The sequence below is a fragment of the Octopus bimaculoides genome, chromosome 12 (assembly GCF_046866305.1).
Source record: "Octopus bimaculoides isolate indiv1 chromosome 12, ASM4686630v1, whole genome shotgun sequence".
NCBI classification, from domain to species: Eukaryota; Metazoa; Mollusca; class Cephalopoda; order Octopoda; family Octopodidae; genus Octopus; species Octopus bimaculoides.
The window spans coordinates 7370261-7396252 of NC_142939.1; the positions used below are offsets into that span (position 1 = coordinate 7370261).

Below are 25992 nucleotides of genomic sequence, written 5' to 3' on the forward strand. Positions count from 1 at the left end.
AGATTCAAAGCAGTATTCATGAACTGAAGTCAAACTCATGTCTTCATTTTTCGTTACCTGAAGTCAATTTCAGAATGGTCGTACACTGTAAGTATGTAGTAAATACATTCCTTTGACTCTACTTTTTCAAGTAGGTATTATATTGCCATTTTTGAACATACCAATCATACTTCTCCCTGAAAAAATGGCTCCCTTCGCTGTTGAATAAAATAAACTCATAGAAGGGAAGTTTCAATGTCTTCCTTCAATTTCATTATACCATTTATGTAGCTCTTTCTGACAAGAAATTTCCCCTTTCATGTAAAACAACTATATTTTGTAGTCATTATCCGTAATCTACTCCCAAAACACTTCAGTAGCTCTACTTTGCATCGCTTGCAAACTTATATGTTCTTTGATCATTAAAGTGCAACAACCGCCACAATAACCAGCCTTCAATTTCATTTTGTGTTCCTAGGTGAATCAGAAACATAGATTGCCATGTTACTTGTAAACCTTCTTGGTAGTTCAATTATTTGGTGGAAAAAAATGCCACCAAAGCAATTTAAACCGTCTAAAGGACAGGTGCGTTTGCTAGTATATATAATTATATAATATATATATACACACATATACACACACACACACATTTGTTCACTGCAATGTGCAGATGTGCATCACAAGGTCACAACTTGAATTATAACTCCATCTATACACTACGTATATTTACATATATTCGTGTGCTCATATATACATAGATATGTCTCTCTCCTCATGACATCATATTATAGTTGTGATAATGACACCTTAAATATTCAAGTGTTTTCCTATTATCGCAGGCAGATTATTTTAATAGACTTGATATTCCGAAAGTATTTATCTTTTACCAATTTCAGTCATTGGACTGCAACCATGCTGAGGCACCATTTCGAAGGGTTCAGTTGAACAGATCAACCCCAGTACTCTTTCCTCTAACTGCTAAGTTACAGACATATAAACAAACCAACACTGGTTGTCAAGTAGTGGTGGGGGGACAGACACACAAGCTGCTTTCAATTTCTGTGCACCAAATCCACTGACAAAAATTTGGTTGACCTGGAGTTATAGAAGACACTTGTCCAAGATACCATACATTGGGACTGAATTCAAAACCACATGGTAGGAAAGCAAGCTTGCCAACACAGCCACATCTGTGCCAATGAATGTTAAATTTTTTTTATCAAGTTCACAAACACAAAAATAAAATTATCAAAAAGGAAAATAGTTTATTAAATGATAGCATACATGAAGAAATGTTAAGAGATTCACATAAATTTTTCTTTCAAGTACAAGTTCTGAGCCCCATACTAACAATGACTTGTCCATTTAGAACGCTTCAATTGCCTCATCAATGGAATCAATGTGATTTTTCAAGCATTTCCACTGCTCCAAGTTTAAACTGATTCCTACAAAAAGGAAAATCAATGAAAATTATTGTCCCAAGGCCAGAACAACTTGTTAGTAATATTAAAGACAGTAAACAAAATAAATTTTTAACTTTGAAAATAATCGAGTTGGAAGAATTTAGTAAAACAGCTCTTTCATATAATTGTAACATGTGACAATAACAGATGGGAGGAGTCCAGTTTAAATATGAACTTCCTCTAACTTTTACCTACTCAGTGATGAAATTTTTCCTAATTATCTATATTATTAAAACAGTGCCCCTGGACTGGCTCTTGTGCAGGTGGCACATAAAAGACACCATTTCGAGCGTGGCCGTTTTCGTGCGGGTGACACGTAAAAGCACCCACTACACTCTCTGAGTAGTTGGCGTTAGGAAGGGCATCCAGCTGTAGAAACTCTGCCAAATTAGATTGGAGCCTGGTGTTGCCATCCGGTTTCACCAGTCCTCAGTCAAATCGTCCAACCCATGCTAGCATGGAAGGCGGACGTTAAACGATGATGATGACTATGGTGTGCATGTAGTCATCATCTTTGTTTTACATCCATTGTTCATAGATCTGCATACCTAGAAGGTTCAGTGGGCCTCATCTTGCTGGTGTTTTATTTTGGCTTGGTTTCTATCCCTGCATGCCCTTTCTAACATCAACCACTTCAGAGTGTACTGGTTACAATTCTATGCTACTAGAAAGGTATTGTGTCCTCAACAAGACTGAAGAGTCCTTACAACCTTATGTCTTTCCCTACTTATCCCTCTCTCAACATTACTGTTCAAGCTTCTCACATTCTAAAAAGGTGGATATGAAATAAATTTATCTCATTTTGTAGTCTACAGTATGTGTATCTGTTTTATACACACTCAAGTTCAACTGTAAATTCAATTGTATGCGCAATTCTTCTTAATCACATTTTCTGGTATACAAGCAAACCTACAAACATCATTGTTTTGCCAAATCTTGCAGCATTCCACATGGAAGTTTTGGTCTCCAAAGTTGTCTTGGTGTACAAGTTGACTTACCATTTTTGGCTGTAAAATTAAGTTGAAAAATTCAACTTGTATGCCAGGAAATACAATAATGTATTCTGTTATTCATCCCAGATGAATAACCTATTTTACATGAGGATATTTAAACAAGATTTAGATGAATTACCATTTCACTATTTTTAGAGCAGTTTGGACATTGGTCATCATGGTCCAAGCCAGTTCTTTTGGAGTTGTTACGTCTTGCTTACATATTTCGTTTTTCGGTATGATCACTAGGGCTGAATGCCAATCCTAACATAACAAAATGAACCAACAAGGGAACTTCTTTGTCACTTGACCTTCTAGAAATGGCAACCAAACCACTTACTCAGACTGTTTCAAAAGAATATGTTGATTCATGTAACCCCAAGTTCACTGCACACAGGAACGGCTTTGATCAGAGCTGATGTGAGGCTAACAAGATTAACATCAATATATAAAAAATGTTACAGCTGTTTTACAATGCAGAGCCTAAGTTCAAAATTATTTTAGAAATCACTTAAAACAGCAATCTAGTTAGAAATGCAGTAACATACAATAACAAGAGTTTTAAAAAAAATGTGTTTCTATACCTTTTTTGCTAGGTCTTAATTCACCATCAGCTTCATAATATTCACGAATTCCAACCATCACTTTGCCTCGAAATTCACTGACAGTTGCATATCTCATCTTTGATAACTAAAAGGATGGGAAATTAAGATGTTATACACACACACACACACACAAACAAAATTGGATTTTAGGTAGCAAAAGTAATTTAAATATGAAATTTAAAAAAAGGAAACTATAAAATACAAGAGAAAATGGGAACAGACTTTACACACACCTGGAACATGTTTTCATCTCCATCACCAGAAGATTTGGCTTTCTTTTCAGGCTTTTTTTCAGGTTTCTTTTCTGGCTTCTTTTTCTTGCTTACCGGCTACAAATAAACAAACATGAGAGAGAACAAAACTCAAACAGAAAAAAAAAAAAAAATGTACACAGACCATTCTTGTAAAGAACAAGCTTTTCAGAACACCTTGTAAACAATCTGTCATTGTTTAGTCCCAGGTCAGCCCTAATCACATCATCTTTTCTTCAGGCACAGCATAAACAGGGCAATATCATCTAATGCATTAAGACATGGGCAAGATTTAATATTTAACCCCCACCTAAATGTGGATGTTCTATTAGAACTTTATTATGGTAGTTACGATGAGAAACACCCACACTGGCTTTTTGGTACAAAATACACTATATTGCTAGCAGGGAGATAAATCTCTGCTACCTCTAGTGCCAACATCACCAGATTGTGTGATTTCGACCTTGTTTGGTCTTATCAATGATGGACACTTGATAGTAAGATCTCATTGAGACCTGGCTGCTACTTTAACAGCTACATAGGGACATTTTCTTGTAGGGCTCATTGCAACATGCTACTAAATATAAAAACTCCTGGCCTTTCTAAGTGTACTGAACAAATAAAGGCCTCCAACAAAACTCTACGTGGTTGCTCTACCTGACAGGAATTGCAGCCAATCCCTTCTCAAATCTTAACCCTTAAGCATTCAGATTATGTTGTCAAATGTAATGTTTATTTATTCATGTTGTATTGAATTAATCATGCATTATTTCATAGCTTCAAGTTTTCAATTATAGTTATTTTTTGAATGACATTGTAGGGTTGGTATGTGTTAGAAGCCAGATCTGTCTGGTTTGAACAGAAAACAGGAAGAATATTTTGGCTGCTTCAAATGCTACATTATTAATAAAAGGACAAGACACAAAAAATCTGCCTCAATAACTTCCGTCCAACCCATGCATGCATGGAACAGTGGACATGAAAATGACAATGTTCACAGCCTTCAACCAACCAAATTCTATTCACATGGTATCAGTCAACCCCAAGCTACAGAACAAGACATTTGCTCAAGATGCTGCACAGTGAGATCAAACCCAGAACCTCTGTTTCTGAGAAAGAGTTTAATCAGTTATGTTTGTATCTATAAACATGAAATTATATATGTAAATATACAAAATATCTTAAGTGAATATGTTTCACTAGATGTGTAACAGTGTAGTCTGCATAAACAACAGAACACAGAGTGTCTCAAGAAAAAAAAAATGGTTTTAGAGCTATATCAGTTTTGTCATGCAAGAGTGTGATGGTATGACTAGCAAACCAGGAAAATGGAATAAGCCTGCAGAAGAGGAAGAATGAAGACCTGGGATCAAACTTCACAAGAATTAGTGAAGTTTGATCATAAGATGCTGGACATCATTATGATGATTAAGAAATAAGTCAAGTGATGAAATAATCTGCCAACTTATAACAACATAGAAAAGAAGACATCAAAATAGTGATACACATTACGCACACATATATATAGAGAGAGAGGGATAAAGCTATCTTACCGTTCTATCATCAGGACCACTATCACTGTCACTGGAGTCTGAAAGAGTCTTGTGCTTTGGCATATTTTCTAAATCTGCAAATGATGAAAGAGAAAGAATTACAACCAGTTTTACAATTCATTTTCCCTTGAAAATAAAACAAGTTTCCTTTTTATATTTATAAATGGATGATGATAAAACAACCAAAAGACACCTGAACATCGATAACAAAGCTGTTCATTGTATACTGAGCCAAAGATTAAAAAAACTGATTTTAACTGACGATGCTGGTATCAGAAATATTCTTTTGCAGATATCTTCTGCTGCTGCAGGTTTCAGTCATTGTAGTGTGGTCATGTTGGAGCACCAAGTCCAATGGTGAGGGTTGCTAATATCAATTATCTCAGTACTAATTTTATTCATCTCCACTTACTGAATGACTTTTAGCTCTTGGCCAGAAGGGATACAATATGGTGCATTTTTTTTTTTTTTGCACTGCTACACACCAACATACAAGTAAATGATGCTTCTTCACAGCTTCTGTCTACCAAACTTCATATGGTACCTCACAATACCTTCAACTCTGGTTAAAACTAACACACTGGTACAGCGTGATTGAAACCAGCAAGTTAATTCACACATACATCAACACATATGAAAGTGTCTTTATAGATAATACTGGTGTTGCTAATAAAGTACTCCTATTTGGTTTTGTTATAAAAATTATCAAAATACAATTTTAGTGTAAAACTTGTGTATATGGCTAGTAATCCCAAGCATAAATGTATTAAAAAAAAAAGCAATTATCTGAAAAGCCTCAGTATACAAATGGGTGGAGTTTATGTTTTAAACTGAAGCAAGTTACTGTCTAAGAAATAATCAGTTACAGTGTGGTACAGAAAAAATGCAAAAGGATGAAAAAAGAGAAATACAAATATGGAAATTAAGCCACAAATACCATATTTACTGGTAAACAAGATGCATCCCTATTGTACACTTATTTGGGGGGGGGGGGATTTAGTACGTTTCATAATACATTTATTGAAATTACTTTAACCCTTTAGCATTCAGATTACTCTTTCAAATGCAATATTTTTCTTTCTTTCTTTGTTTTGAATTAATCATGCATTATATCTCATAGCTTTTGAGATTTTGATGATGTGAATGTTTGTCATGCAGGTGACACGTAAAAAGCGCCCACTACACTCTCGGAGTGGTTGGCGTTAGGAAGGGCATCCAGCTGTAGAAACCAAGCTGAATCAGACTGGATCCTGGTGCAGCCTCCTGGCTTGCCAATACTAAATTTCTTAAATTTTCACTTTATTTAAAAAAAATTTTTTGGCGAAATACGTAGAAAAATACGGAGACTAGGATTCTGAAATAAAAAAATTCTGTAAAATTTCGATTTTTCAAAAACAAAAAGAATAAAATAAACCCCCGTCCCCTCCGCCCTATGACAAGAAGTGAAATTAAAGTGTTTTCTCTACTAATGATTCATGACGAACGTAATCCAATATGTTGTGGTTGAGGGTCTTTTGGAATTAAGCGAGGTATATAAACATTAGTTTTATACACACAAACAAAATGACATTAAAAAATTTTTTTTCTCTTTCGGTAATTCGTGTTTACAAAGTTGATCCTCGGTTTGGCTGTTGTTTCTAGCTTGTCAGATTTTCCGTTGGGGCGGATTTAAATTTTGAAATTTTTTCTTCTTTGCTAACTAGTTTTAAAATTTTGAAAACGCGTTTCTAGCATGTCAGGTTTTCTGTTTAGATACTTTTTGCGTCTGCTGTTTTATAATTCTATGCAGGCGTGAAACATTTTAATTTCATTTCTTGTTATAGAGCGGAGGGGTTTAATTTTTTGGAAAATTTGAAATTTTACAAAAAATTTTTTTTTCCAGAATCATAACCTCCGTATTTCGCTTTAAAAATCTTTTTTAAAAAGTGAAAATTTAATAGGGAGGGGGGCTTAAATTTTGAAATGCAGATTCGGAATCTCAGCCCTCGATATAATGTGTTCATGCAAAAAATAAAACCCAAAAAAAATCTGAAAGGGGGTGCGATCCATGATCTTTACCTCCGCCAAGAGATATTACCGGTCTCTGGAACATTGGGGCGAAAAAAACCCAAAAAAAACTGCCGGTACGCCACATCAGATAGTTTGAGAAGCACTACGTTAAACGATTATGATGATGACACACGTAGAAAAAGATTTGAAAAAAATTCGATCGTTGTCATTATAGAGTTATGTCCCTTATAGTTACCCTAATCACAAAACCACATATTTTAGTGGTCTATTTACCTCAGTAATTAACTCCTAATTATATCAATCGTAAACAAACTACAATACTTTTTAATAGTACTACGTAATATTATACACAGAATAATACTACGGTATTATATATATATATATATACAATAATATAGCATTTATTGCATACAAAACACCACATTTTAGGGATATACCTCACAGTTAACTACTAATCATTATATCCCTTCTACTATAGGTACAAGACCTGAAATTTTGGGGAAGATGGTTAATCGTTTAAACCAGCTCCATCCGAAAGGATGAAAGGTTAACAAATATCACAACGTAATCTTCCCAACACTACCGATTTTGGCAAAAATAATAATTTAATAAAAACAATAAACGATCCACGTTTCGAAAATAAAATTATGAGGCAAAGCTATCTGTCTTCAACAATTTTAAACTTCCTTAAGAAACAATAATTGTATAAGATGCTAAATGTTTTTCTCCTTAGAAACTCCGTGTTTGTATTTAGATTTACTTCCGCCTGTTACTTCTATGAAATATATAAATGGCAATTGCTGTAATGCTAGTTATAAAAATAAATTAATAGGAACAAATTGTAAGAAAACATTCTATAATTTTATCCCACTCTAATAATGTAATAGTAAGTTACGGTTAATATCTAGATCCACACCCCTAGATATTAACCAGTGTCCAGTAATGACAAAGTGAAATTTATTTTAAAATGAAACAAAGAAATTAAGCTTCGATAGTAAAATGCGTAAAAGACAGCATCGCCTTTAAACACTGATGTGCATACATTTTAAAAGTAAAACACGAAATCGAGTACGTCTTTCGTCCTTTCGGGGTTGATTAAATAAGTACCGGTTGAGGACGGGTCGATGTAATCGATTAGCCCACTCCTCCAAAATTGCAGACTTTGTGCCTACTGTAGAAAGGATTTTAAAATATCCCACAGCCTTCAGTCACACCAAACGTTCCCAGCATACTAACGTGATAATTTAATAATTTTCGAAGTAAAGAATTCATTATATATCTGGAAGAAAATACTCAATAGCCATCCATTCGATGCTGATGATTTCGCCGTGCCATACTTCAGACAAGACAAAATAAACATACACTTCGCATTTAAGCTCTTCCCCCCATCTCACCCCGACAGCATATTACAAACAAAAATGAAACCTCGTTCATTTCGAACGTCAGAAATAATACGAAGAAACCAAGCATTTGCAAAAAAAACCCTGGAGGTACTTTTAAGCAGAAATAAAATTTATCAGCACGATTAATTAATGAATGGTGGAGTCCACAGAAGTAGTCATTCGGGCTGTAAGGGGTTGAAATACATAACGACAGAGTTGTTTAGTGTTTTTCTATATTTTATTAATTGCATAATTCAAATAAACACGCTTTAACTATGAAGACTAGAACTAGCTGGTCCTATGACAAAAAATTTAAGTAGATAATGCTTATGAAAGGATAAGAGAGGGAAGAATAAGTGATCGACAGATTTTCTTTTACCGCCAAAATAAGTGCTTGGTGCCGCCACATTCCAAACAGAAACAGTAGAATCTTTTTTTATAATCGTTAATCTTACAACATTGAAAGCGTCAATCCGCCTACATAAGTTACAAATAAAATTCACGTAATAATTCCGTTAAAATAATCACGAGTGATGGAATTAAATATACGAAAGAAAGAAAAACAAGCCCAGGTAATGGGCGATTTTTAAAAAATACATATTTAGTATTTTCAAAATGAATTCTCCAGTCTTATGCTAAATACATATTTTCCACTTATCACTTATGTTTCTTCTGGTGGTGTTAACTAGATGTGCAAAAGCAGCAGCAACACACAGAGAGAAGAATATCCATTAAGTCTGTGTTGGATTTATTTCATCCTCTATTGAAACAATTAGAGGACTAAAAAATTAAATTAAAATCTATTTAAAAAAAAAAATTCTCAATTTAAATAATTATAAACATTAAAAGACGTACATTAACTTCAAAAAAATTAGTCTTGTTAATATTTTTATGGTGGTTTATGGAGATAAATATATTTAAAGTGTTAATTGATTCAAGAGGAAGATGTATGTTACTTACATTGTAACTTCAGCAAAAGGTGAAACTGACACTGCACATGCGCACATTTATTATATATTCGCTTATGTCCCCTTGTCTTAACGCAGTCATGGGCTGATTGCGGCCCGCTTCTAGAAAAAGGTTGCCCGTGAATAAAAGCAAATTCTTCTAATTTGTTTTTATAAATTGACAGAATCAGAGATTTGTAATGAAAGACGTTCCATCTATGACAATTCCGCCTTTTACTCATTGTTGTGATAGTTGCTCAACTTGATTTTTCAGACATTCCAGTTGTTATAATTTGTCTTTTAGTTATCGTTCACCAAATATTCCAATAATTACCATTCCGTCTTTTAGTTACTGTATGATAATAGATTAGACGGTAAAACTTTAGATTCATGCCCCACCGTCTCAGTTTCTTCATAACTTTCTAAAAAGTCCATATTTCTTTATAAAATTTTCTACAGATATGTTTCAGATAGTGCTAAATTGCTAAATTACGGTTATAACAGAACTTGTGAACTTTTTTTTTTTTTTCGTAGAAAAAGGGGTTTCAGATAATTCCTATACCACGACTGTGTTTCCTCATAACTTTCTGAAAAATAGATATTTTGAAATAAAACTTTGTACTATTGCGCTTCAAGTGATAAAGGTTATGATTACGTCGGAATTTAATGTGTAAAAGTGTTTTAGAGGGGATTGATAATTCAAACACTTCGATTTTATTTCTTCATACGTTTGTAGCGAAAGGTGTTGGTGTAGCAGATGAAGATGGGCGTGTTAGACGACATCAAATGAAAACAATGAGGAAAGCATTGGAATGTAGTTTAAATAATTTATCTAATCAACGCTTGCATTTACGTGTTGGATATACAAAGCTTGATTTACAATATGAATGAAGGCCACAAAGCGGCGAGCTGGCAGAAACGTTAGCACACCGGGCGAAATGCTTAGCGAGTATTTCGTCTGAGCTCAAATTCCGCCAAGGTCGACTTTGTCATTCATCCTTTGGAGGTCGATAAATTAAGTACCAGTTGCGTACTGGGGATCGATCTAATCGACTGGCCCCTTTCTCAAAAATTTCAGGCGAAGTAAAAAGAAACAACAGAAGTAGAATGTTGGTGTGATGAGATAGTACACGGCATATTTTGTGTCTGTGTGTGTGTCGGTCATTTGGTCAGGTCGATTTGTTTTTCTGTCCTATCTGTTTGTGTTTTGTGTCTGCTACTGTGTTGTCACTGGTCACTGCTTCCTCATGGCCTGCCATCTAGCTCTCTCTTGACTGCTTGCCTGTTGCTAGTTGCCTGCTATCTGTCGTGTGTCTAACTGTATCAATAATGGTCATCCTAGCTAGAACAGACATAAACTTAACTTCCTTGTCAATTATTTTCATTAGTTGTTTGAAAGTTCTCAAATATGCCTTGAAGTTAACTATCACACCTTGATCCATTATGTTTTGGGGAATTTTTTTCTATTCTCACATTGTCACAAAGCTCATTTAAGTCTAAAAGGAGCAACACTTTGTTGGAAATATTATGCCTGGTCTTGTGCTAAAAATGCATGCAAACCACTCTCTGAAAAAGCTCTTTGAACCCAAATCAGAGATAAATTTTCAGAGTGATACACAAATAAAGGATTTAAATTTATATCAGAAAGGCATCAACACTGGCAGATTCACCTGTCATTTTTTATTTTGGGCTAATTCAAGAATTTCTTAAACCTTTCAAACTATCTTTTTACTAGCAGAAAACGTTTTTTTTTTCCTCTCCAAGTCTGATCCTCAATTCAAGCACCCAAGAGCTGCCTCTTTTCAAGTATCATAATAGATCTATGGAAAAAAAAAAAAAGATCCAAGCAATTAATGGAGTAATTTCTTCAGTATTTGACTTAATTTTTTGTCATGCGTTGTTCTCATTAACTGTGTTGAGCTTTTGTTTTGGCAATGTGGGAGATCTTTGTCTCTCCTGCATTAAGCTCTTTTAAAACATCAAGTTTAATATCCAGTGTAATCTCTTTACAGTTCGTTTTCATACTACCTACCTTAAGTTCTACTTGACAGTTTCCTTTCAGACAGCTTCAATTGTAGAGAAATCCAACAGTGGTGGCGATCAACAGTCATCCATGACAAATTATGTATTAAACAAAAACAGTAGTACCAGGGAAAGCAAAAAATTGCTATCTTATTTCAATGAAAGTAAGAATGGATATGAGAAGGTGAAAGGGGAGAAAGAATAATTTGGGAGGAAGTTCTGTATGATTACTGTTAGTTGAAAGGTTAACAAGGTCATAGGTGCTTAGCCCATTGCACCTCTGACTTGAACTACAAAAAAGAACTCTACACACTAAGCATGGGCAACCATTTCCAAGAAGTGGGTTACATCGAATGTAGATCATCAAGCTGGCTGAACAACTAAAACAGAAGGAAATTCAATGTAATGTTATTCAGTTAAGTTCTGCCAACAGAGTTTACCCATGACTGTTACATATACACAATAAACAGCAACATCGCCTAAATTTATACTACACTTTAACAAATTCTGAACGATGATACTATCATACCCAACCCTGAAGCATTTAATCAGTCACAGTGACTGATTAGATGCTGTTTTAAACCTTATTTTACCATGCAAAATAAGTTTTTAATCCATTAGTGCTTAAACCCAAATATTTTAACTGTTTTATGCTCAAAATAGCCAGGTCAGAACTCTCATACCCAACTTAAATATCATTCTAAAAATGACAATCACACCATAGAAATCTCAAAGCTACAAGATAATACAGGATTAAAATGAAAGTAAAAAATAATTATAAATTAAAAAAATACAAAAACTAAGTCACTTGACTTTAATGTTCTTTATTTTTCCTGTTTTAAAATGATATGGTTATGACCATGTTGGAGCAGAACAGCCATCTTTGAGGGTTTTATGTTGTTCGTTTTACTCAGTATTCCGGTTGAAACCGTGCCTCTCCCTTTGATATTGAGAAAGAAGTGTGTCTTTCGATTGCTATCTCAATGAATGAATTAAATAAATAAATAGATGCTGACGGGGGAGTACTAATCCTGCTTCTCTTGGTTGGACAATTAATCCACTGTAGCGTTCTCCAGGGGCAACAGGGTCCAATACAGTAAGTTAAAAAAATATATAGAAAATTTAACCTGAAAAATAAATGAAAGAAAATAAGTAAGGCAGTACACACAAGAGGCAACCACTAGGTGGTCATTCAAACTTCGAGAAATAACAGCCAGAAACCCTCAAATCGCAGAATATCGACTTTACAAATGGACATATATACTGATAATGCAATAGGTAGCATCATTTTTCTGAAAGGCCAATGTCTTTTTTTAATCCTGCCAATGTCTTTTTTTAATCCTGCCAATGGCCAACTTGTTTATTTTATGCTTGAATATTTTTGCATTGTTTCTCTCTCTCTCTCTCTGTCTCACACAAACGCATGGCAGTCCTACACGTGTGCACATCCACTGACTCATAAGATCGAGAAAAGTGGATGTTTTTTAATGAAATTTTCTACAAATATGCTTCAGATAGTGCAGATTCCAATTATATAGGAATATGTGGTGAACAAAAACGAGAGTGTAGGGAGGAGTTTCGGAAAATTTCTTTTTTTATTCTTAGTGAACTGCGTACGGGTGTACTTGTCCAAATTTACCTCTTAAATGGAATTAAAGTTGGGAAAATTAGAGTAATTTTAGCCAATCAACAGACAGCGAGGTATTAACATCTTGTTACCATGACACCCGCATGTTGTATTGTGCTGATTCTTCAAACCATAACATTTACTTCACCTGCGTATTTTGTTTTAATAAAAATTTATGCCCCCCCCCCTCCCAACATCGCTTGACAACCGATGCCGGTGTGTTTACATCCCTGTAACTTAGCGGTTCGGCAAAAGTAACTGATAGAATAAGTACTAGTCTTACAAAGAATAAGTCCAGGGGTCGATTTGCTCGACTAAAGGCAGTACTCCAGCATGGGTTTTAGGGTTAGGGGGATGAGTATTTTTGCCAAATTTGGTGAAAAATTTGTGGCAGTGTATTGAACAGATTTTCACCAAATTCGGCAAAAATACTCATAACCCGAACCCTCTAAAGCTAAAACCAGTACAAACGCACGAACGATGTCATAAATAACAGTACTGACGATAGTTGTTGACAAACAACGGCAGTAATTTTATTCAAGGGAAAAGATCCCATTACACCGCCACAACGTGTTGTTGACAAAGCACAGCAGTAATTGTTTTCACCTCAATAGACGTCAGTAATTGGTTGAAATTACCGAAATACGACAACTTTTAACATGAAATAAACTTCGAATATACAAACTTTTCGGATCTTTTTTAAAACGGGGGCCACATTTTTCATTAACGAAACACTTTGAAACTTGGAACACTGGTAGAATGTGTCATATAAAACATCTTTTTCTCTTAGTCTTCTTTAAAAAAAAACAAATCCCTAAGTTATTCCATGTTAAAGTTGTATTTCTGTAATTTCAACCAATCACTGACGTCCATTCAGCCGATATACATTAAGTGCCGACTACATAAACAAACGATTCTGAAACAATTCTATCGGTGATAGGGTTAGGGTTAGCGTAAAACAGCAAATTTAAAAAGAAAAAAGCAAATAAAACGAAGCTATGGCTTAATCAGTCAAAGGAGTAAATATAAACAACTGAATACTTGTCAGTGATTGGTTGAAATTATCGAAATAAGACAATTTTTTACATGAAATAAATTCGAATACAAAAATATTTTTCTGTTCTATAACACAAAATAGATAAGTATACGAAGTTTGAAAGTCTTTCGGTACCAAAAATACTACGTAAAACATTAATGAAAAATGTGGCCCCCGTTTTAAAAAAGATCCAGTGTTTCGTTAGAAAACAAACGGTGTCCGCCAAATCTCCCTCAAATGAGACCCTGCAGTCTTAAATAGAGAACAGGAATCGTTGGACAGTCCATGATATATAAAAGGCGAAAGAGTTACGGATGGTACACTAACCTTATTGCCAAGCAAAGTACAACAGCAGAGTTACAAATTGACCAATATCAGACATGTCTTGTTATTGTTATTTAGCACAGCTCAAATATGATCAGTCATCTAAAAAGCTTTCCAGTCTTTTGTACAGACATTGTATATGTGTATTTAAATAACCATGTTATCCAGTGTATTTTCGGATATCAGCTGAAGACGGTAGGGTGGAATTAAAAGATTTGGCTGCTATTTCTAGCTAGTCGAGCAACTGCGTATGGGCGCCTTTGTTGGCTCGTTTTCTGATTTATTTCATGATTAAAGAAGCCATATGCAACTAATTTGTTATCAACGCTTCCATACAGAAACTGTAAGACTTCACATTCCACTGAAACACGTGTGGGGGGAGAGAGAGAGAGAGGAGGTGGGTGGGTGAATTGATCTGCGCATGCAGATTTGATATATTCAAATCTGAATGTCTGAGTATGTGTGTGAAGCCAATAAAATTAAGACACGAACTGGATTTTATTTAGCAGAGAAAAAAAAATACTGAACTTCAAGGTTGAACACTTTTCTTAAGAATTTACGTTTTCCTGATCTACTATTTATAAACCCTGCATATCTTCCTGCCAAAACTTCTTTTATAATTGCTTAATACCACCATTTGGCCTATCTAAAATACCCGCGGCATTTATCTAACATACAGTTTTTGGTTTTTAAAAAAAGATAGCTAAAATAGAAAAGACTATACTTTAATACATTACTGTCGCTGCCAAAACGAAAACAACTTTTTTATAAGAACACATTTCAAAAAATACCTTGAGAGAATTATATACGAATACTTTATTAACAAAATCACACACGTTGCTGTAATTCAAGCGCGAGAACTACTAGAGCATTTCCATTTGGAGAATTATGGCGATTTTGAAAGAGCTTTTGCTGTCAGTCCGACCTTGGTCTTTTTCGGCATCTATCGTCCCTAGTATTATTGGGATAATCCTAGTGAGAACTAACCCCGACCACAATCCGACTATGTGCCTTATTTGTAGTACATTATTCACTGTACTTTTAATTCATGCTGCTGGTAACCTGAACAACACCTTCTGCGATTTCATAAATGGGGTCGATCAGAAAGATTCCACACACGACCCGACCCTGACCGATGCCAAACTGACCAAAGACCAGCTGTTATTATTGCGAAATGTTTGCTATATCGCTTCTCTCTTTTCACTCACTTTCACCGTTGTCTATTCCCCGGCTTCACATCTATCCTTGATTGTTCTGTACAGTCTGGGAGTTGTTAGCAGTTTGATCTACACCGGTTGGATAGCCCTCAAATACAGGGCACTAGGCGATTTCCTGATCTTCTTAACTTTTGGACCTTTAGTAACAGAGTTTTCTTACCTAAGCTGCAGCGGTTTCTTGTCCGGAAGGGCAGCAGTCCTAGTGCTGCCCATGGCAACCAATGCGGTCGCTATACTCCACGCTAACAACATGAGGGACGAAGTAGCCGATAGGAAAGCAGGAATTCTCACTCTACCCATGGTACTTGGAAAGCACATTTCTCGTCAGCTGATGATAGTGCTGCTCTTTTCGTCTTACATATTTCTTCTACTCATAATCGCTTTCACATGTAACCTGCTCTTTGTTTTGCCCGCATTAACTGCATTTGCTCTGGTTCCGCTTTACAAACGCGTACAGGAATTTGACATGATCGGACTTCCCGAGACACTGGCCAAACTTAATTTAGTACAAGGTTTGCTCTACTGTTTCACGCTTCTTTTCTCAAATATTTAAACAATTTAACTTAGGAAACCGAAATCATATCAGAGAAGCCTACCTTTATGTTGACTAAAAGCAAAACAAAAATGAATAATAGTTAAGAGAAAAAAAAAAAAGCTCAACTTCATCCGATAATCGTTAAGTGTCCAGAAAAAAAGTCACTATTTTAGCAAGGAAAACTTAAAATACCTCGCATTGTATTGTGGCATTACAAGCATATTCAATATTTGGCGATCTTTTTAATGTTGATGACTAAAAAGAATATTCCAGCCTATATCACGAAGAAGTCAGTTTTTCCAGGTTCATAGCTAACAATTTGCCTTATTTAACAAATCAAAGACATTAACCATATAAAACACACCTTAAAATATTGTCCGCTTTAAACACAAACGGAGCTAAAACCGTCAATTACAAAAGAGTGAGCTTAGGTAATGTTTCATGTTCACTGCACATTGACACAAGTAAAAAGGGGGGGGGGGAATCCAAAATTCACCCGACAATATGCTAAAAGTACTTAGGACTTTATAAAACACATACAAACCTACAAGGCAAGTGTTTCTTAACGTCATTTCCTGCATTTTCTCCCATCCAGACTACACACACAAGAAAAGGCTGTTTTGTATACAATTTATTGCATGATATTAGCAGCTTTATTATAATTTAACATTAAAAAAATCAGCGGCAATGAAAATAAATCTTGTAACAAAAAAAAAAAAAAGAAGAAAAATACTATCAAAGTGCGAATAATATATGAGGGAAATTGTTGCATGCAATGCTCAAGTGCACTTCGTTTTTTTTTTTTCCCGTCCTTGTTTTTGTATACATTTGCTGCTTTCTTCCAAGGAATCTAATGCTCTTAGCTTAGTTTTTCCTTGGGGCTGGCCAGATTGGAGCAATATCGAGAATAACCAGCCGAAATTGCAAAGATAATCTTGATCTCGACTGAAGAGAGAAAACTCCGAATGACCTGTCTGTGTTTTCTTTGTATCGTCCATCTGGATGTTTTGTCCCTTTCGTGTATCACCTGTTTTGATGTTTTGCGTTCTTGTCCCATTCTGCATTATATATATATATATACACACAAAATGAAATTAAAAAGAAAAAAAAAGGATTTTCCAACCTAAAATCAATTCTCCATTGGGCTCTTTTATCTTTTGTTTCATATTGCTGGGGCAGTTTTGAAGGGCTTAAGTCGAATAAATCGACCCTAGTACTTGTTCGTTTTTTTTTTTCCTTTCTTTTTGAAGCCTGGTACTTATTCTAACGATCTTTATCCGAACTGCTAAGGTACGGGGGAGTAAACAAACCAACTCGAGTTGTCAAGCGGCCACAAAACACGACGAACTCACGGTTTCCAATGCCAACTCCATTCACAAACATTGACGGGTTAGGGCTTTGTTACTACAGCAATATGCATATCTAATTTAGCTGACTAGCTAACTCCATTCAACCTTCAATGAACCTCTAATCTTAGGGCTTCCCAACATTTTTTCTTTGGTTCATTTTACTTTATAGGCAACTTTTTGAAATTCAATTTCCCACTTCTCTGTTTAGTTCAGTAATTTGAATCTAAACGTCTACCATAATAAAACAACAACGAGAAAATCTAAAATACTCTTTTAAAACATCACTTACAGTTCAGATTTTTTAAAAACAACAACTAAGATACCAACAATTTACGAACTAATGATAAATCGATCTTAGGTACACCTACACGTGTGCCCCACTACCCGACTTTGTTTCCTCATAACTCAATAGATTTTTTTTTTTTTACTGAAAGTTTCTGCAAGTATCTTAGAGATAGTACAGATTGCGATTATATCGGAATTTACTGGTAATGTGGAAAAGAAAAGAAAATTAGTGGGCGCGCACACATAGATCCTGATTTTAAGTTTCATTTTGTAAAATAAATGTCGCGGTATATAAGTGTGCGAGCTCATCACTTTTTCCCCCTTTTTTTAACATTAAATTTCGATATAAGCATAAACTACATCATCTGAAAGGTGTCTATTTTATTAAAAGCAAAGTGTTTTATCCTGATTTTCTTTAACAAATACACTGAGAGGTAGGGAGAGAAAAGAAGTGTGCACGCACGGATAAATTACAAATGTAAATGTTTTCTTATGGCATTTGCACTTCTTAGTCGAATTATTTCTATATAAATTTTGTATCTAAACATTTTTGGGATACATTCTCCTAAAAGGTAAAATAAAATTTAAAAATTGTCAGTTATCTCCCTTCCATCTGCTAGCTAGAAAGTAAATTTCGGAGTTATTCCCGTCGCTCCAACAATTAAAAAAGGAATTCATATTAAGTGGCTTCAGACATGCTTTGAAATAGCTCATATTTACGACACAAGCCAATGGAACATCATTGCTGCACCTAGAGCAAATAGCAGCCAAATCTCTCTCGAACCGCATCCTATCACAACCAGAGCACACGCTCTTATTAAAATAAGAGCCAATACACTAAATAATATACGTCTACATAAACTTACAAACACGAGTCATAGTTGAGATACTGCAGACCAGAGGTCAGACCTGAGACTAAACAAATGTGATGTTTGCTGCAGTATACATACTTCTTAGACCTGGATTCTAAACAGCAACTGTTCAGGAAGGTCGCGATATTACGAAGACGTGCTAGGTGCATTTGAGGGAATTTGGTTGTTATTTCTAACGGATGGAACTCTCAGTGAAAAGAGTAATAATATGATTAAAAAAAAAAAAAGCTGTGATATTTAACAAAATGTGCAAGGCAGTGAACTGGGAGAACCGTTAGGGCATCGGGGGAAAAATGGCTTGTGGCACATTTGTTCTGGGTCTTCACGCTCAGAGTTCAAATCCCTCGGAAGCCAACTTTGACTTTCATCGCTTCAGAGTCGAGAAAACGTAATACCAATAATTTACAGGAGTCGATTACATCGACAAAATCGCTCTTCTCAGAATTGTTGGATTTGTGCCTAAATCAGAAATCAAGAAATACCATATGTAATAATATCACAAATAAAATATATGGTGTTAAATAATTAAATTGATATGGCTTTTATGATGAAAAACGATACGTCTGTCTCATACGAGTATTATACTGATTTGAAAAACTTTGAACCCAAAGGAAATTAGTTTAAAAATGCAAGGGAAATAACTCTAATTTTTGTTTTTGTGCGCCAAACATACTTCCCAACTATGTGGTTTGGGGTTCACTCCCACAGCGTAGCACCTTGGACAGGTACCTTCAGCTATATCCCCAGGCCAACCAAAAGCTTGTGAATAGATTTGGTAAACGGAAATTAATATATACATATAAGTTTGTTCGCCACCACACTTGACAACCAGTAGTGGTTTATTGACATCCTCATAGCTTAGCAGTTCAGCATAAGAGACTCATAATAATAAGTACTAGATCGATTTGTTTGATTAAATCCTTCAAGGCAATGCTCCAGCGTGACCACAGTCCAGTGACAGAAACAAGTAAAAGATACAAAATTCCTTTTGTTAATCAGTAAAGAATGGAGACCAAAACTGACAAAGATGGAAATATTTGGCTGAAATGGTTGAATATGCAAAGAACTGTGAAGTTGGATTAGTGTGTTGTGTGGAGGCCACACTGAATTGGAACATGCGATTATCTTAGGATAATCTTGGTTTAGTGTTGAAAAATTATGAATGGAAATGAAAAAGAAATGGGGAAAACAATTGAATCTCAGAGACATGTCTGGGCTGCTAAGGAATTTTCAGAAGCACAAACTTTCCTAAATAATCCTCTCCACTGTAGGCACAAAGCTTGGGCCTTATTTTATCAACCTTGAGAGGATGAAAAGCACTCAACATAAAGACAAAATGCCACTAAGCATTATGTCTGGCATGCTAACAATTCTGCCAGCTTACTGCCTTAAGTCTCATAAATAATAACGAGTGAATAGCGCAGGAGTCGCTGTGTGGTAAGTAGCTTGCTTACCAACCACATGGTTCCGGGTTCAATCCCACTGCGTGGCACCTTGGGCACGTGTCTTCTACTATAGCCTCGGGCCAACCAAAGCCCTGTAAATGAATTTAGTAGATAGAAACTGAAAGAAGCCCGTCATTTATATGTATATATATGTATGTGTGTGTATATGTCTGTGTGTCTGTGTTTGTCCCTCCAACATCGCTTGACCACCGATGCTGGTGTGTTTACGTCCCCATAACTTAGAGGTTCGGCAAAGAAACCGATAGAATAACTCCTGCGGTCGATTTGCTCGACTAAAGGCGGTGCTCCAGCATGGCTGCAGTCAAATGACTGAAATGAGTAAAAAGAGTGAGAGAGAGAGTAAAGAGAATATTTCTAGTGTTAAGGCCAAAAGACTGGCACCAAGAAAATAGCCAGTCAGCAGGTGTAAAGGAAAATATATTCCTACCCGCAGACTGAAGAATAAAGATTAAGTAAATAGATAAGAAATTAGAGCAACAGCCAAAAGTATAAAATAAAGCCATAATAATAATAATAATAATAAGGCCAGCAATTTTAGGGGAGAGTCCTCAATACTTCACTGGTTCTTTATTTTATTGACTCCAAATGAACTGACTTCAGTGCGATTTGAACTCTGAAGGTAGAGCTGGAACAAATACCACAAGGCATTTTTTCGCATGCACTAATTCTTGTAGTTCACTATAATAATAATAATAATAATAACAATCCTTTCTACTATAGGCACAAGGCTTGAATTTTGGGGAAGGGGGGGGGGGGGGGGGCACTCGATTACATTGAGCCCAGTGCTCAACTAATACTCATTTTATCAAACCTAAAAGGATAAAAAGCAATGTTGGTCTTGGTGGAATTTTGAGACAGTTATTTCAAATTCTGACACAAGACCAGCAATTTCAGGGAAGTGGGTAGGCACTTCTTGCTCGCTGCCTTAATAATAATAATAATAACAATAATAATAATAATCCTTTCAACTACAGGAGTCTGCCAAATGTTGAACCAGTTGAGGGACCAGCTACCCGAATCGATAGCACCCTGGTAGATAAAGTAATTAAGGATATAAAGTCAGGAAAAGCTCCTGGCCCATCAGGAATCACTGCTGAGATGCTTAAAATATCTGGTGGTGTGGGTTATGGTCTAATCACCCGTATTGTAAATCAGGTAGTTCACGAAGGAGTCATACCCAATGACTGGTGTAGCAGCACCATAGTCAACTGCTTTACAACGGTAAAGGTGATGCTTTAGATAGAAATAACTACAGGGATATCAAACTACTGGATCAGGTGATGAAGGTCATAGAAAGGGTCATAGCTCAACTAATTAGGGAGAAAGTCTGCTTAGATGAGATGCAGTTCGGTTTTGTGCTGGGTAGAAGCACCACTGATGCTATATTCCTGGTATGGCAACTGCAGGTGCAATACCTAGCCAAAGTTAAACCCCTATATTTGGCTTTTGTTGACTTGGAGTAAGCCTCTGACAGGGTACCCCGATTCTTTATCTGGTGGGCAATGTGGAAACTAAGGATAGACAAGTGGTTAATAAGAGTTATACAGGGATGCTGTCAGTAAGGTAAGGGTTGGCAACGAGTATAGTGAAGAATTCAGAGTAGAAGTAGGGGTCCACCAAGGATCAGTCCTCAGCCCCCTCTTATTCATCATAGTCCTCCAGGCAATAACAGAGGAATTCAAGACAGGCTGTCCCTGGGAGCTCCTCTATGCTGATGACCTTGCTCTCATAGTTGAATCATTACCAGAACTAGAGAAGAAATTTCAGGTGTGGAAGCAAGGTCTAGAATCGAAGGGTCTTAGAGTCAATGTAGCAAAAACCAAAATTCTAGTAAGTAGGAAGGTGGACAGATCACAAACCCCTTCAGGTAGATGGACTTGCTTGATCTGTAGAAAAGTTATAGTTAGAAACCCCATAAGATGTACCCAGTGTAAGCTATGGATGCATAAGAGGTGCAGCAACATCAAAGGAAGGTTAACTGGGATGATAGTTTTTGTGTGCAGCAGATGCACAGGGGCAATAAACATCAAAGATGGTCAGAAAACAGGTTCCATCACATACCAGGGGAAGAAACTAGAAGTAGTTGATAGCTTCCACATTCAAATATTCATCGTAATCATCAACATTAAAAATACTGAATATACATGTAATCCCACACTACAATTGTAAGATGTTTTCACTTTGTATATGTCATATTATTGTCAATAAATTGTTTTATTCATTGTCTTAATTTGCTTAAGAAATCGAATAACAGGTTTTTTTTCACGTGTGTAATACAATCATATGTAAATTTTGTACAAGCCATGTCGATTGAAATATTTTCAAAATTTTTTTTGTTTTATTATTTTGATAAGGTTAGGCAGTTTAGGCCTTATCGTTTAGGCAAATTGAGACATAATACATAATACCGAAATTATGATTTTTTTAAGAGTAATTTTTTTAATTTTTATAACTTTCTCATTATTATTATTATTATTATTATAAGACATGGAAGGAAATCAATTTCCCACCATGTGTAATATTTCTTTTAAAAAAGTTTAAGAGAGAGTACAAAAGGAAATCTTTCCTTTTTCCGGACGTCTATAAATCCTACTTCTATAAATCTGAACGGTGTTGTATGAAATATTAACATCGCCCGAAACGGAATTGGTTGGCATAGGGACTGTTAACATTTTTTTCGACACGTGTTGCTATCGTTTAATCCCAAGTTTGGAAAGACTTCCTCCCGTCCCCGATAGTTGAGGCAAAAACCTGCTACAGAGGCATTTTTGTAAACACACTAGAATAATTAAGAAAACGGCACATGTCATTTACAAAACAAAATTAGCAACTGTGAAAAACAAAAATAATACTCTAGAGGTATTAAAATTTGACACATGTATCTCTCAGGAGTATGTCTTGTCATAAACTAGCTAGTGGTAAATATATAATTAACTAATTAGTAATGCCCCGTCTTATTCGTATTTATATAAAATATCAGCTGGGTGGAGAACTCATATAACCAAATACCTTCTTTGAAAGATATGCCCTTGTACAATAAACTACAGCCTACAACTTGAAACATTCGTTTTTATGTATCAAGATTATGGATGTCGTAAGGATGGTTTGAACACGAAACAACAGATAGCAAACTAAAGAAGAAGAGAGAAAGAAAAAAAGAAAACGTAAAGCACCAAGATTAGTTATCTCAACTGAGATTATTGTCTTAAAAATAATGATTCAATTTTTTGAGGGGTGAGCGAGGTCGATTACATCGACCCCAGTGCTCAAATGCGAAGTCGGCAACGACAGTATTTGATCTCAGAACGTAAAGACCAGGAGGAAATACGGCTAAATATTTTGTGCAGTACCTGAAGAAAAATGATTTCTAATTCTGTTGCATGGCTAACAATCTTGAAAGAAGGTGGTTAGTCGAATAAACCGATCCTCACTACTGGACTGATACTTCATTCTGTCGATCTTGGAATGAAAGATAAACTTGACCTCAGAGAGATTTGAACTCAGAACTAAAGAGTAGGAATAAACACCGCAAAGTATTTCTTCGGCATTTCAACAATTCTGCCAATAATATTGATAATTCATGCTAATCTTGACGAACGGTCGAAATCATTATTGTTGTTTAGCGCGGGGTCAGTCTTAACTGAAAGAGAACGAATCGTTGGTCAAAAAGTTCGACAAGTCAGTTCGATAAAATAAAGTCTTTAGGAATCGATAAAATAAAGTACCAGTCAAATCAATATAATCGATTCTGTACTCTACAATCAACATATAAAGTCTTGTATGTGAATTATTATTATTATTGTGTCGAGTAGGTAAATCGTTAGTCATAAAAGTTGTGACCATCCTGTCTATTACTCAGACACGTTTCCTTAGCCTTAGTAGGGTGTGATATAGCTACTATTTCTAGCAGGTGGAACAATCGCGTATTTGATTTGAAGTTTTGAAGCATATTAGTGACATTCTAATTATTCTGAAGACATCATAAACAAGGATACGACTACACTATCATAATGATTTCTTACATTGATAGAATTACAGTAGAAAGGTTGGCACTATCATGCTATTAGCATGATAGTGCCGAAAGGTTTATTCGATGAAACCGGTAGTAGTATATGACAAGTCCTTATTTCAATATGATCTTGATGGGATTTAAACTCAGGACATAAGGGAACCTGTTAATCTAGCATTCCGTTCCAACCACTCCAAAGTCGCACTAATAACTATCATTTCAAATACTGGTGAGAGTATATCGATGTAACTGATTATATCGTAACTAGTAATTACAGGTGTTTATTTTATTGATAGCCTTCTCAACATAATTCACACACAGGACCTCATATGTTGGTGGCAGAGTACAAAGTCGATCCCAGTATTTGACTGGTATTTTATTTTATCGATCGCGACACGCTATGATCTGAACTAAACACTGCAAAGCTTTACCAAATCTGCTTCTCCATCAACACAATAACAAAAACAATAATAAGAACAAGTATAGAAATAACAATAATAAATACTTTGCCTTTGGATGAATCTTGCTACGAATGTTTGGTCAGTGTTTAAGTGCCAATATACAAGCTATAACATAAAGAAGTCCAAAAATAAAATTCAACCGTGCCACTTTCCGAGGCAATTGTTCCAAGTGACGGTAACGAAAATATCTCTCCAATTTAAAGGATTCAAACACGGTTAAGAGAGGTAGAAAATACCATTTGGAATAATGCAGTCCAAAGTAGACAAAGGCAATATAGGGCAGAAATAAAAGCATCACGAACAATATGTAGGAGCCAGTATGGCCCAGCAGAATGGCTAAGGTAACAATCCCAGCATCTGTATCACTTTCCATATGTCGAGTGTTATTGCAATGAAGGACTGCTTCAGCACTGATAGCTAAAGGGATGGCATAAAAAATGAGTTCGTTCGATAGTTCGCCGGTTTGTGAAAGAAAGGCGAACACGACTGTAAGGGGACCAAAAGTGAGAAAGACTACCACGTCTCCGAGAGCAATGTACTTCAGTCCAAGACCACCAGTGTAAAGGAAACTTCCGGATAAACCTCCGAAGTAAATAAGGGCCAAGTGCTCCATGCGGGCAGGAGAAATATAGGTAAGCAACAAAAATCCACAGCATCCCAACACGTAGGACAACCCTCCCAGCCAAGCAATGTCACCCGGCATCAACACAGAATCGACCAATGTTTTGTGGTTAGCATCTTTCTTTTTCTTAGTGTCGATTCCTCGAACATAATCGACGTACGTGTTGACAAGATTTCCAGCAGCATGGACAGAAAGGGCAGTGAGACAGGTGACCAAAGAGATGAGAAGGCTAAATTCGGCATGCTCCATATAGGCAAGGGCGCTGCCTAAAGCAACTGGGGTAAAAGAAGATGTGAAAGACCATGGTCGAAGTGCTGCTAAGTATTTAGACAATTCCTGTGAAAGAGAAGTTTTCTTGAGATGACACTTGTTTCCTTCTTTAGCATGGCTATTGTTTTGCATCACTTCAGTATAATTTTTCAGTTGGTGTAAGCTTTTTTGACACGGTCTTATTGAGAGTTACCACAAGCAACAGCGGCCCGCTTTCTAGCGATGATGATCCGCGAGAAACATACTAAATGAGGCGAGGGAGAGAACTACAAGTGGTGTGAATGTATAAAAATGTGGAATAAGGAATAAACGAAAGACGAAAACGAAAAAATAAATGTCAATTTAAATAAAATTGATAAATTAATAATTAAACAGATAAAAGATGTAATATTTATTATTATTAGAGTCAACTATATTTAAAATATATTAATCACGAATTTGAGTAATGTTTAATGGAAGAGTCAACGCAGCGTGTTTATATAATATATATGCATGTATGTGTATGTATATGCGTATCAATGTGTGTTTGTATGTCTGTGAAATGGGTGTGTATGTGAGAAACTCGCCAGATTGCTATGATATATTATATAAATATTTATAAGTATTTCTGATAATACGTTGATTTTTTTTGTTTCGTGTGCATGTGCGAATCTGTTCATTTATGTACATGGGCGTACGTGTGCGTGTGTGTGTGTGTGTGTGTGTGCGCGCGCGC

At 35.7% G+C, this 25992-nt stretch overlaps 2 protein-coding genes and 1 pseudogene across 4 annotated transcripts; 1 reads left to right on the forward strand and 2 right to left on the reverse strand.

The window, feature by feature from the left end:
• Window positions 1-1219: 1219 nt before the first annotated feature.
• On the reverse strand, window positions 1220-4911 carry LOC149132946 (RNA polymerase II transcriptional coactivator-like). The gene is made up of 4 exons (XM_089360723.1): window positions 4844-4911; window positions 3273-3368; window positions 3019-3124; window positions 1220-1424 (listed from the first exon to the last, which is right to left on the reverse strand). The coding sequence occupies exons 1-4, from the start codon at window positions 4904-4906 to the stop codon at window positions 1345-1347; spliced, it is 345 nt and encodes a 114-aa protein (XP_089216849.1). The 5' UTR covers window positions 4907-4911; the 3' UTR covers window positions 1220-1344.
• Window positions 3273-25409, reverse strand: LOC106870432 (ubiA prenyltransferase domain-containing protein 1 homolog). 3 transcript variants are annotated; one of them, XR_008265293.2, is made up of 3 exons: window positions 24435-25409; window positions 4844-4917; window positions 3273-3368 (listed from the first exon to the last, which is right to left on the reverse strand). XR_008265293.2 is itself a non-coding variant. In XM_014916499.3 (2 exons), the coding sequence occupies exon 1, from the start codon at window positions 25407-25409 to the stop codon at window positions 24465-24467; it is 945 nt and encodes a 314-aa protein (XP_014771985.1). In that variant the 3' UTR covers window positions 12013-12331; window positions 24435-24464. The 3 variants fall into 3 exon arrangements, 2 of the variants coding, with proteins under 2 accessions (XP_014771985.1, XP_014771986.1); XM_014916499.3 differs by lacking the exons at window positions 3273-3368; window positions 4844-4917 and adding an exon at window positions 12013-12331; XM_014916500.3 differs by lacking the exons at window positions 3273-3368; window positions 4844-4917 and adding an exon at window positions 12013-12331 and having other exon boundaries at window positions 24430-25409.
• Window positions 14946-16096, forward strand: LOC128249190 (ubiA prenyltransferase domain-containing protein 1 homolog pseudogene; annotated as a pseudogene).
• Window positions 25410-25992: the final 583 nt, after the last annotated feature.